The 12,885-nt window shown below is 41.4% G+C and overlaps 1 protein-coding gene across 1 annotated transcript in view; it reads right to left on the bottom strand.

Moving 5' to 3' along the window:
- Positions 1-679: 679 nt before the first annotated feature.
- The window catches only part of SLX4IP (SLX4 interacting protein), a 183,600-nt gene continuing 171,394 nt past the window's right edge, over positions 680-12,885 (bottom strand). The window contains 5 exon segments of the mRNA XM_077872210.1: positions 680-4,914; positions 4,917-5,435; positions 5,438-5,479; positions 5,482-5,552; positions 6,671-6,771. Of these exon segments, the coding sequence (XP_077728336.1) occupies positions 4,835-4,914; positions 4,917-5,435; positions 5,438-5,479; positions 5,482-5,552; positions 6,671-6,771 (813 nt within the window). The 3' untranslated portion in view covers positions 680-4,834.

Below are 12,885 nucleotides of genomic sequence, written 5' to 3' on the forward strand. Positions count from 1 at the left end.
CCAGGGCAGGCCAGCTTTCCCATGGGCAAGGTCAGTCAGTGCACCAGCAAGAGCAAAACACTAAGAAAAGTGCTTTGCTTCATTGATTGCAGTGGTTCTCACCATTTCATCCACAGCTTCTCAAATGTATTATCCCAACCTTGTATTGAAACGCTTCTGAAAAATTTTGTGTAGATCCGAGGGGAGATACATACACAAGCAATTAGAGAGGCCTGGGATCCTGTCATAAAAGGCAATGTAGACAGAGTTGGCCCAGGACTTCAGTCAGTGATGAACAAGGACTAGATCCACTTAGAAATTGGAAATGAAACCACTTGGGAAATGTCAAGATTTTCTGGAAAGGAGTCAAGGTTGCATACTTTAACCTCTCACAAGAGGGATCTATCTTAGCTCACAACTGGAAGAAGTGGGAACATATCTGCATTGTAAAGACCATCCCAGAATCGTATGGTACGATTTAATCACAATACCCCAGACAGGGTTTTCCAGACCTAGGTGTTCTAAAGCGGAGCTCCTTGGATTATTTTAAAAACAGTGTTTGAAATCACAGGGTTGCTTCCAGGAGGAAAAAGTCTCTAATAGAATGTAATTTTAAATTGCATGTTCAGAAAAGGGCATTTTGGATATATATTTCTTGGGGCTAACTCACTTGTTTTGAAGAAAAGTGATAACACACTAATTTAATTTTTTAAACAATTTTATTTATAAGTGGGTTCATTTCCTCTACATACTACTTTCACTCATGTACTCTCAGGCACATTCAACTATTTAAACTATTTAAATAGCTCAAACAAAACAAACGACAGGATAAGGGCAGTGGGAAAAAAGAACACTCAAGTGATGACTGCAATGTCTGGCTTTCTAACTTGGTTCTGTCAAATCCACACCTACAGTCATCTGATCATATGCTTTGGAGTCTTAGGTATGGTTTTATTGATTTTTGTTTAATTAAAAAATCAAGATTTTTGATAAGTAATTCTAACGGCAATTATAAAGCAATAAATGGCAATATTATGCTGCAAAATAAAACTTACATAATGTGGTTAAAGCCCAGTACTGAGTTGTTCTCCACAATTACAGGTAATAATTTCATCTACCCAAGTCCTCTCTGTTAAGTGCACACACTGACATATATCCGTTTCTTATCTTGTTAAATAAATACAGAAACCAAATTAGAAGTTCTGCAGATTTCTGAGAATTTAATCGTATCATTAAATTGTAATACCAATGATATATTTATAGTTAGACTTATGTCCTGAGCAATTATGTGCATTAACTTCATTTTACAATGCTTAGTTTACTTAAGGCAGATTTTACACTACTTAACAGAGATCAGCTTAATTTTGATTTTTTACTTGCTCCACCATGTTTCAATTCATTAGTGTTTCCATAATAAGGAATGAACTCTATTGTCTTAACAAACCAAGCATGGAAATTTCTTCATAAGAGAAAAGAAGAAATTAAAATGATTTCCATATTCAAGTCATGGAATGCTGAAGAGAGGACTTTTGGCTCTTAGGAAAGGCATTTGTTACCTCCAAAGGAAGGCCACTCACTAAAATTCTGTGGAAATATGACAGTGGGGCTGCCAAGAAGGAATTCAAGGAAACTGGGAATGGCAGCACTGTGATCCCAGGCCATTCTCTTGGGCACAGAGGTTTCCTTCCCTTATGTGCTTTGCCCTTACCAAGCTCTCAATAAAAATCAAAGGCTGTGACATGCATAACAATTCATGCTCAAATCCGAACAGGACACCAGAAGCAAACAATTAACGGTGATCACATTGTTGTCCCCAAGACATATCTTGAGATATCTCCTTCAGACACAGACTATGTTCTCCATAAATCCAACTACAGAGTTTTCCATGATTCTTGCTTTGTATAAAATGAAATACACTTTCTTACTTCTTTAACAAAAGTAAACAAAAAAGCTGTAGCCCTCACTCCTCTCTCCCCAAATGCTGCTCCTTGGCATTTAACAATTTATATGCATAGCTGGACAACAGTTAACCTCCAGGGGCAAAGAAAAAAAAACATGTAAGAAAAATCACACTGACTGTTCTCAGACGTTTGTTTACAAACACTTAAAGAAAAAACACAAAACACAAAACCCAACATCAATCTATTAAAAAGTCATCTGAAAGCACATGGATGTGACTTAGAAGCCATGACATTGAGAAAGCGAGTTCAAAGTTGTAACATTAACCGAATTGGATCCACATTTCTCCCAAGCATCAGAATTACAGGAACTTGAATATAAATTGAGTTTAGGTTATTAAGTAAGTGGTTGAAGAACTTGTTCTTTTTGCCTAAGAATACTGACAGGCTTTCAGACTTTCAGATGCGGAATTAACAAGATTATTAAGAATGTCTACACACATACTACTCCCAGTCATAGAGAACTGTGCATTTCCCAGCTAATAAGCAATAATAAAACCTGGCAGCCATTTTCCCCTTTGTACTTTCAAACATCCAAAGAATCACACAACCACTCAAGTAATAAGAGATCCGGGGGTGTTTCAGACATGTGGAAGAAAATGCTTAAAGGCAAAATTCCTCAAACACATGCCACAGTGTGGAAGCGGAGAGCTGTTCCCTCTGCTAATCCTGTCACAATCCCATGGACTTGTGGGCTGTGAGAAAGACTATCAATCTACAACCAAAGGTGCTATTTTCCCTCTTACGTCAAGGTAACTGTTATTTCCACAAATATACCAAACTCTAAAGCCAATGCTGCTCTTGAAAGAAAATCATTAAATCGCAAGTATTGGCTTTACCCACTGTGCAAGCCCCTGTTAACAAATGAAATAAAAACTTTTCAGTTAAAACCTTCTCTCTGGCGCCTCCATTTCAAACATCTTCTAGTTCTGGGGTAGGCAGCAGCTATTGTTCTGAAATGGTTGTCCTTTTTATTCTAGACTCTGTTCCCAGGAGCTTATTGTTTCTTGGCCGATCACCTAGGTTATTATTTGTACACCTTCTCTTTAAACTGTTCCAAGAATTCTGTTTAAGAAGATTCAGTGACACATTCTGCCCCTGTCCTCAGTGAAGAGCACACCTGAGAATAGTTGTCACTCTAAGAGAAGGAGCCCACAATGGAGCATTTCCATTTTGGGCAGTCTAATCTACTCTAACTGAATGAACACAATCTGCTCCACTGTGGTTAGGACTCTGCTGGGCTCCCTCTTCTCCTATAGAATGCTTTGACTGGGATCAGCAGAGAGCAGGAAAAAAACTGTAGGAAGAGGAAGACACTGGTGGGCAGGGTATGTTCCTGGTGTGGGTGGTGAGGCTGGTACCATGAGAAGGGGACAGGTTTCCAGGCAGTGTGGGGAACATCAAAGGACTAGCATATACTTTCATGGCCAGGCGTACTGACCAACATTGAATTTCACGACCCAAAATGGTGTCATGAAATATGGTTGCCTCTTAATGAGTCTTACCCTATAAGTGGGAAAGGAATCATGGGGAAGTAAAAAAGAGCTAGGAGAAACCACAATTAGTTTCAAGCATTCTGAACCACCTACACTGTGTCTGTTTCCATATTCTTTTATTTCATTGGGCCTTTTCTGGGTTATTTTTCGCTAACTCCAACACTGGGAATATACTTGATGTTCCTTGTTACTAGGGAGGTGCTACTTCAAAGGACCACACAATGTTGAGCAAAAAAAAAAAAGATATATTTGATGGGTGGCCTTTGAATATGGTTTTTCCCCTATTTTAGAATGAAATTGGGTTAAGAAAATCTTTAGTAGGTATCCATCCAAAATAAGTCATTGCTATGATTCACTTTGTGACATTTCAGCAAGCCCACTGGAGACATTAGCGGGTGATACTGCAAATGGAAGGCTCCTGTTTTGAAATCTAAACTGCCTGTAATGCCTTCCAACTGGGAAACTGGAAACTCTGGCCACTGAGTTCCGCTTGGGTTCTAATCCTTCCTGAACCTGACCAAAATCTTAGAGATGGGGGCAAGGGCAGGGACAGGGACATGCCTGGGTTACAAGTGAGAGTATGCCTCTCCCTCCACTGTCTTCCTCTAATGCTGAGCCAAATTACCCATAAACGTCTAGCACTTCTTAGGGTAGGTAATAGTCTATGGCCACCACGCTGCAGAGAAGCCGGGAACTCAGCAGCTCATACACTGAACCTAGGTGTTTTACAAGTTTAAGGTAGCATGAGGGGGTGCCTGTCCACAAGTGGGCCCCAGCTGATAAGCTGGAGGCCATGGGAGCCGGGCTGGAGAAAACAAACACTAGGGAGTCTCTAATTAGTACAATGGTTCTCAAATGGGAGCATGTTTCAGAATTGCTTCTCATTTAGTAGGTCTGGGGTGGGGCCCAAGGTCTGCATTTTTAACACATTTTCAGACAATGATGCTGGCCTCAGAACCAGATGTTGTTGAGGACCACTAGCCTGTTCCTTCACTTCTGCTCAATTCAGGCCGAGGAACAGGAGAAGAAATTGTACCTATAGATACAGCACTGTGGTACTGTCTTCATATGGTCCACCTTACAGTTGCACAGTGATGAGCCACAAAGGCATATGATTGGTTTCTTCGTGAAGTTCCTTCAGGGATGCGGTCATCCTTGACAAGGTGAATGGCTCTGAAGACAATTATAAAGTATGATGAGAAATCAGCAATGTTGTTAGAAAAAGCACATAGCCTCCTGGAGATGAATGTGTTAAAAAGTAACCTGCACACAGATACCTATTTTCTATACAAAATAATCACTCTAATTCCTTTAACATCATGGCAGCAGCACACCCCTCTCACTTTCCACACCTTCAGCCATTATACACCCAAATACAACTTTGCAATCCCCTTTAGTAGGTTAGTGGCCTCTTTCATACTTCTTTCTTTTCTTGGTTGGGCTGTCCCGGATTGCAGATAATCTTTCAGTGTTTGTGGCTGAGCGGTTTGCTGTGCCTGCTCTGGTTTATTTTTTGTGAGATGTCGGGAGGAGAGATTTTCCAAAACATGCAACTCTTCATTAGATGTCATTTTTGCCAAACCTTGTTTCAAAAGTAACCCCGGATCTGACAGCTCTGAGGCTGGCAAAACTCTGACAGCTTTGCTTTTTTCCACTATTATTTCTCTTGGGACTAATCGATCACTTCCAAGAGAAACTCTCTTGTGGTGGTCGACGTCTTCTGCAGAGCCACAGTTCCTGCATTTCTGTTGTGTTCTGGCCCCTTACGGACTTTGTTTTGGACCTGGTGATGCTGACTCACAGCTATAGACAGGGCTCCTGCTTAGAAGCCCTGTCTCTAACCACTCCCCAAGATGAGGTTTTTGCTGGCTGCTAGTGTCTTCTGGCTGCTTCTGATGAACATTTTCCAGCTTTTGAGCAGGAAGCCCCCAGTGGCTCTCAGCTGCCTTTATGTAATCTTTTGCTTGTCCCGTGGACTCTGATGGGGGACTGGCTGAAGCCTGTCACCCCTCCTCTTCACTAGCTCCACAATCACTGGGTCACTGATGTTCCCACAATGTCCCTGCTGTTCCATGGTCTGCTCACAACGCTGCTGCTTTTTGTTTCAGTTCTTTTCACACTAAAAGAAAGAAAGATTGTTTTGTTTTGTAAAGTGTAATGGCATGCTGTCCTCCAATTCCTACAATCCTTGTCACATTTCCTATACCCAGAAAAGGAAGTATGTGCTACCTTTCTTTCTCCCTTACCTCCCTGGCAAATCTAGAGAAATCCCCAAGTGTTATGTTAAATTCAGACTGGATCAAGCCATAGCTGTCACATTTTCCAACACAAGAGTTTTGTTATTAGGATACATGAAGACAGGCTTTGTTTACTGATCACTGGGTTATCAATGTAGTTATATTGGAGTTACGATGGATCTATTTTAACTAAGGCAGACAGGTATTCATTTCAGATGTTAAGGGTTAATATTGCCTAAAGTTGATAGATTGATTTCCTTCCCCCAGAAGTAAATGACCAGACACATCCAAAACACAGGCTGCATGTGTATGCACATGCACACATAAGGATGTGCTTGTACACACATACACCTTTTCTACAGCACAAAGTCAATGCAAACTTCACTCTGATTGTAAAATTCACTTTGAGGGGCAGGGCAGGAGCTGCCTGGGGAGAATTAAAGAGACCAGACACTGACTTCAACACAGATTTGCAGGCTTGTGAATAGCAAGAAATTTCTTAAACCACTAAACTCAAAACACTGAAGCTGAAATGTTTATTTTGGCTAAGCTTTAGTCTGGAAACACACACACACACACGCACATGCACACGCACACACACACGTATGTTCTTATTGTTTCTAATCAGGGCATGAGGATCATCATAATTATACTAGAATCGGAACTTGCATTTAGCAAAGGAATGTATTTTTTTAAGATGGGTCTGTAGGCGCTTGGAAAGTTGTATGAAACACACCACCAAACAGGTGCTTTTCATCTTCAAAGCACTTGTCATTAATTACTTCTTGCAACACACCTGTGAAGCAAGGACTCATTCCCCACTGTCCAGAATGCAAGAGACAGGAAAGTAGAAGAGCAAGAATGGGACTTAAGGGTAAGGTTGATGCCAGGGGGCTTTGTGACTAATTTCCAGGAACTCCTGTTGAATTCTACACCATGCCACATATCTATACACATACACACAGTCAAAAAGAAGGAAAAGAAAACTTGTCAGACCTACATTTTTTTCAGAGCACTTCTCTTGCGCTTTGCACTGGGAGGAAGTGGACTCTCCGCACACTCAGCAAAATAATCAGACGCTCCGTGGAGAGCTCCTTCCGTCTACTCCAAAAGATAACAAAGGTTCAACCAGAAATCTATTAGCTGAACATGAGGAAAAACAGTTATACTCTGAATGCCCCCAGTGAATGGATTTTTGTGAAGACTAGGTGAAACTACGCAGGGTTAGGCTATTTTAATTTTTTAAATCTAGCACTTTTTGGTAAATTGTTACTTTTTTTTGGACTCCTACCCAACACAGTTCATACAGTGATATGCACCACAAAATACAAGATTATAAGAGAAAGGATGTTGGTTCCAAACCATCTGGGAACTCTTGGCCAATATCTTTATCTCTGCAGCCCAAAGTGTGATGAAGCCCAGAATCATGGTGCCAGGCAGCAACATGTTTGTGAGCTCTGATCTTCCAGAGAGACCTAGTGGCACAGTGGTTTGTACCCTGATTATCCTAAGAATTCCACACATTTTCTCTACCTACAAAAATACAAAATGTGGCCTTTATAATAGTCAAGGCTGCATAAAGAGTTACGTCTTTTAATACTGGTACTTTGAAAACTGAAGTCTGTGATTCTTAGCTACCAGAAAACTGGGAGTTATGTTCTTAAACTAACAGCACTAACACAGTTTTACATAATTCGTAGATTATCTGTGTATCTATCCTTACATGTTCCCATGGAAGCTTCATACAGAAGTACTTCTAAAATGTCAAAAACTCCCAACCTTTGCCAACATTGACCTATTTCATAGTTTTAGAATCATTTTTTTTAATAAGCAAGTAGATAATTGAGACAAGGTGTTAACTTTTCTCATTTCTTGGGACAGTAAGAACCCTTCTCCACCAAATTCCATAGTAAAATGTTGAGGCCATGAGGAACAATTCTGGGAAATTATCAGTAGATTTCTTGCTTTAGACTTCCATTGGAATTCATTTATTTATTATTTTTAAAAAGATTTTATTTATTTGACGAGAGAGAGAGAGAGAGAGAGAGAGAGTACAAGCAGGGGAAGCAGCAGGCAGAAGGAGAGGGAGCAGGGTCCCTGCTGAGCAGAGAGCCTGAGATGGTCTTGATCCTAGTACCCCAGGATCATGACCTGAGCTAAAGGCAGATGCCTAAGCAACTGAGCCACCCAAGAGCCCCTAGACTTATACTGGAATTTAACAGTGGCAGCCACCAATATGATGCATGGCTGCCCCACAGGCGGGTGCTGTGCAATCACTGCCCTGAACCATAAGTATGAGCCTTTAGCTCCCACTAATCCTGCCTATGGTTTCAGACCTGGATCAATGTCACTCATAGTCATATCCAGTTATAACCTAAGTCAGTTCTAAGAGTTAGTGAACAGGATATTGTAGGTTTTATTGGATTATACTGCATTTTGATGCTTCTCCCTTTCTCCCCTTAAGACTTCCCAGTTGACTAAATAAGCTACAGTTTTAAAGTTAAATGAGAGAGAGATGAAGGGGGAGGGGGAAAAGAGGGGAAGAGCTTTGAGACAGAGAGAGAGAGAGAGAGAGAGAGAGAGAGAGAGACTGAGATTTATGTGTGAAACACTTCTAAACATGCCCTATAAGTACAGTAGATTTTCCCCTTACGACCACACCCTGTAAGTGCTGTATTTTCAGAGCTGAACAATTAACATAAGGAGCATGAGTCAGGCTTTGAACAACTCTGTGGGAACCAGAAAGCCTTTTGCTATTAGGAATGATGTAAATTCCCCAAGGCTTGAAGAAGTCCACAATGGAAGGCAGACAGGGTCATAAATAACAACAATGGATACTGCGTAGACCACATAAAGTATGATGCCGCGATAGTGACACTCTTCAAATCTCATACTTGATCCAATCTCTGCCTTTATTTATTTATTTTTTAAACTCAGTTTAAAGAGCATGATGTATTTCCTATGGGAACTTCAAAAACTTCTTTAAGAAACATGACAATTGACTCTTGTCCCAAATTCCTCTGATCACAAACAATGAGAGAAAATGTCCTTGGAAGGAGAAGGACAACAGAAAACGTGATGGAATGACAGAAGGAAATGTCCAGTTCAAAAAGTGCAAAACCTGTGACTTCGATTTTAAAAAAGAGAGAAAAAGAAACCAGCAAGGCAGGGTCTCCTGCTTACAAATTAAAACCACATTTGGCAATTTGTTGAAGGAGGCATATTTACATTTGTATGAAGACTGGGTGGGCAGGAAAATAAAAAAAGCTTAGATTCCTTCTTCAGTCCTTGAACTGTCAGATCTCATTAGAAATCTCTCATTCCTATTTTCCTAGGGTCAATTCATTCCCCTTCGTCACTAAATCGCAGCCCCCGGAGCCTACCAAACAAATATTCCAGAGGAAGCAGAGATCCTCTGGAATAGATCTGGGAACAGGATTTCCCAAGGGAGTTGTCCTGATTACTAATGGCTTCTCACATCTGGCACCAAAATGTAATCTGTGGCTTATCCAGAGTCAAAACTCTAAGGTACAGACAATGTGTGCTCAGAAGCACTTCTTGGGTTTACTTAAATGACATGACTCCTTTTTAGATTCTGCCTTGAATAACAACCCAGACATCTTCTGCAAAGAATACACACAAACTCAATATACTAAAAAAAGGTCACCAGTTGGCCATCCAGAGTCCAGAGTGCACAGTCCATGGGGACTCAGGTATTTAAGAAATAGGTTAACCAAGGGGTGCCTGGGTGGCTCAGTCGGTTAGTCATCTGACTCTTGATATCAGCTCAGGTCATGATCTCAGGGTCCTGGGATGGAGCCCACATCAGGCCCTGTGCTCAGTGGCAAGTCTATATGGGATTCTCTCTCTCTCCTTCTCCCTTTACCCCTCTCCCTGCTCACTCTCTAAAATAAAATAAATCTTTTTTAAAAAAAACCCTCAAAATATCACTAAAAAAAGAGAAAGAAATAGGTTAACCAAGGGACTCTCTTTGGGCTTTCATCAGTGATTCTTCTTTTTTTTTTTTTTTTAAGATTTATTTATTTATTTATTCGAGAGAGAGAGAGAGAGAGAGAGGCAGAGACACAGGCAGAGGGAGAAGCAGGCTCCATACAGGGAGCCCGATGTGGGACTCGATCCCGGGTCTCCAGGATCATGCCCTGGGCTGAAGGCAGCACTAAACCACTGAGCCACCCAGGCTGCCCTCAGTGATTCTTCTTAACCTAAAGGCTAGCTCTGAGTCTAGCTAAGGAATAAAATTCTATAAGTAACATCACCTGTTCTGTCCACTTGTCACTCATTTACTTTATATATATATATATATACACACACATATATATGTATATATATATAATATTGAATTTTTATTTTAATTTTGAAAGGGAAAGTTCCAATATCTACTTTAAATACCTAGGACAAAAAAACATTTTTTTTTTTTTTTACATGAGACAAGATACAACATAAGGATTAGTAAATGCACTCACTTTAAAAAAACAGCAAATTTTCCAGTAGTATTTAAGAAGAAATAGTCTAATAATTGTCATCTTGGATGGTCTCTTCAGTTAATATGGCTTTGGCTAAAAACCTATTTACTTTTTATTTATTTATTTTTTAAGATTTTATTTATTTATTCATGAGAGACACAGAGAGAGAGGCAGAGACACAGGCAGAGGGAGAAGCAGGCTCCATGCAGGGAGCCCGATGTGGGACTCGATCCCGGGTCTCCAGGATCACATCCTGGGCCGAAGGCAGCACTAAACCACTGAGCCACCCGGGTTGCCCCCATTTACTTTTTAACTTTTGGTAGTAATGCTTTGATTTTAGTTTTAAACTTTCCAGCTGTAAAGAGTGTCTAAATATAATTCCAGGACAAAGCCAAAAAGAAGTAGGGCAGGGCCACAGGCCCCAAAGGGAATCAAATCCAGGGGGACACATTCTTTGGCAGACTGAGCAGCCCAGGCAAGCTCCCAGAGCAAGGGGTCAGGTCTTGTCACCATCCCCAGGGATGTTCTAGAGTCTAGTGGATGCATCCTGAGGCTAAGGAAGCCAAAGCATGCACACCCTAGTACAGGTCTAAAAGGAAGGTTGAATAGGTGAGTGTTTAAGTATGAAGATGGGTGATGTCACCTCAATGCTGTCTGGTCTGACCTGAGAAACACATTTTACATTTGTGGACAGGAAATACTACCAAGAAAATCCCCACCGGAATTATCAAGGCAGCCAAGATGCACTTCATGCCTCTTAATCAGAGAATGGGCTAGACTGAAATGTAGTTAGAAATGCTGGTTGGTGTTCAGGTTACAAAGGCAAATCAAAATTGTGGATAAATCAAGGTGTTCACTCCATGTGACTTACTGAACACCACTTTTGAATAGAACAATGTTGGGATTAATGAGGGATGGGAAGAGAAGTTGGCCTAAAAAGACATAAGGAACACATGCTCTTGAGTTTATAACCTTCTCAAGGAGTCTGTAAAACAGAGCTGAGGCTCCCAAAGGCTACTGGGAAGACTGGCACCAAGGGAGCTTTTCAGATACATAGATTCCCAAGACCCATCCCTGGCAGTTCTGATTCACCAGATCTAGGGTGGGTCCATGAGATCTATATTTAGGTTCCCAAGTGATATATGTGAAAAATAGTCGACAGAGCAGAGCAACAGATAAACAAATGTCAACTGGTATGCTGAAGCGGTGTTGGCAAAGTGTGGTGCAGTTACCTCAGGCATCAAAATTATCTCGGGAGTTTGTTTGTTCACTAATGCTCAGGATTCTACCCCAGATTCTACTGCATTTAGATCTCCAGGGGGTAGAGTGAAAGCATATGCATTTTAAGCAATCTCCCCAGGGATTTTTTTTTTTTTTAAGATTTTATGTATTTATTCATGAGAGACAGAGAGAGAGAGAGGCAGAGACAGGCAAAGGGAGAAGCAGGCTCCTCTTGCAGAACCTGATGCAGGACTTGATCCCAGGACCCCGGGGTCAGGACCTGAGCTGAAGGCAGACACTCAACCACTGAGCCACCAGGTGCCCTACCCCCCCAGTGATTCTGATACCCAGCAGAGTTAACAAACTTCTGTCCACTCTAAAGTGGCATGGGTGGACTTGATAACTGAGTGGAGTCTGGCAGAAGCATCCAATCAGAAAACACTGAACTCTGTATTGAACATTGTTTTGAGGCCCTTGTGGAAAAGGATGTGGACTCACAGAAAACATCCATGCTCTCATGGAGTCTCCATCCCATGGGGAAGACAAGAAACAAATAAACAAATGATGTGTCAGAAGGTTGTGATGTTATGAGCAGAAATAAAACTCCAAAGTCTCTGTTTTAGATATATTGGTGGGGGAAGGCTGTAGTAGGTAAGAAGATAAGCTTTACCCAGAGATCTGAGTGGAAGGGGAGCCATGTGAACATAGTGTATCTCGGGCAGGGAGAGGTGTGAACATCAAGGCTCTGAAGGCAGTGTGCCTTGGGAGGAGGGGAGAAACGGCAGCAGACCAGGGGAAGCCGCTGGAGGGCAGGTATCAGGGGTGCGTATGTATTGGTAATGGTGAAGGGGGCAAATCACATATGGCTTTTGTAAGGAAGACACATTTTATTCTAAGGACGATGGTATGCCTTTGGAAGGTTCTAAGGAGAAATGTGACTTGGTATTTTAAAAGGATCACTCTAGGTTCAGCAGAGGGACAGGTGGATGCGAGGACAGCAGTACTGAGACTACTGTAAGAGTTCACTCAGCGATGAGGGATCTTCAGGAGCTGATGATGGTAAGAAACGGTTAGACTAGAAATACAGTTTGAAGGGAGGCCCAATGGAATTTGTTAATCGATTAGATATAGTTGGTCAGAAGAAAAGTCAAGGATGACTCCAAGATTTGTGGTTTAAATAAGTGGGTGAAGGAAGTTAGCTTTTACCAACACAGGAAGTACTGGGGGAGGGGTAGGCTTGGGGAAATGGAACCAAGAAATCAACCTTGGATTTGTAAACTTAAAGAGTTCTCTTGGGTATCCATATGGAGATGTTGAACAGGAAGTTAAGACACAGGTTCCAGGAAGAGAAGGGTCTGGGCTACAGACACAAAGTTAGGAAGTCTGTGAAGATGGTATATAAAGTCATCAGTCAGGATGACTCCACTACCGGGCGAGTTTGGATGAGTAAAAAAGAAGTTAAAAAGATGAGTAGGATTCAGGAAAGGAGACCATGAGGGAGCCATCAGTG

Source organism: Canis aureus, chromosome 26, assembly GCF_053574225.1.
Source record: "Canis aureus isolate CA01 chromosome 26, VMU_Caureus_v.1.0, whole genome shotgun sequence".
In the NCBI taxonomy this organism is placed as follows: Eukaryota; Metazoa; Chordata; class Mammalia; order Carnivora; family Canidae; genus Canis; species Canis aureus.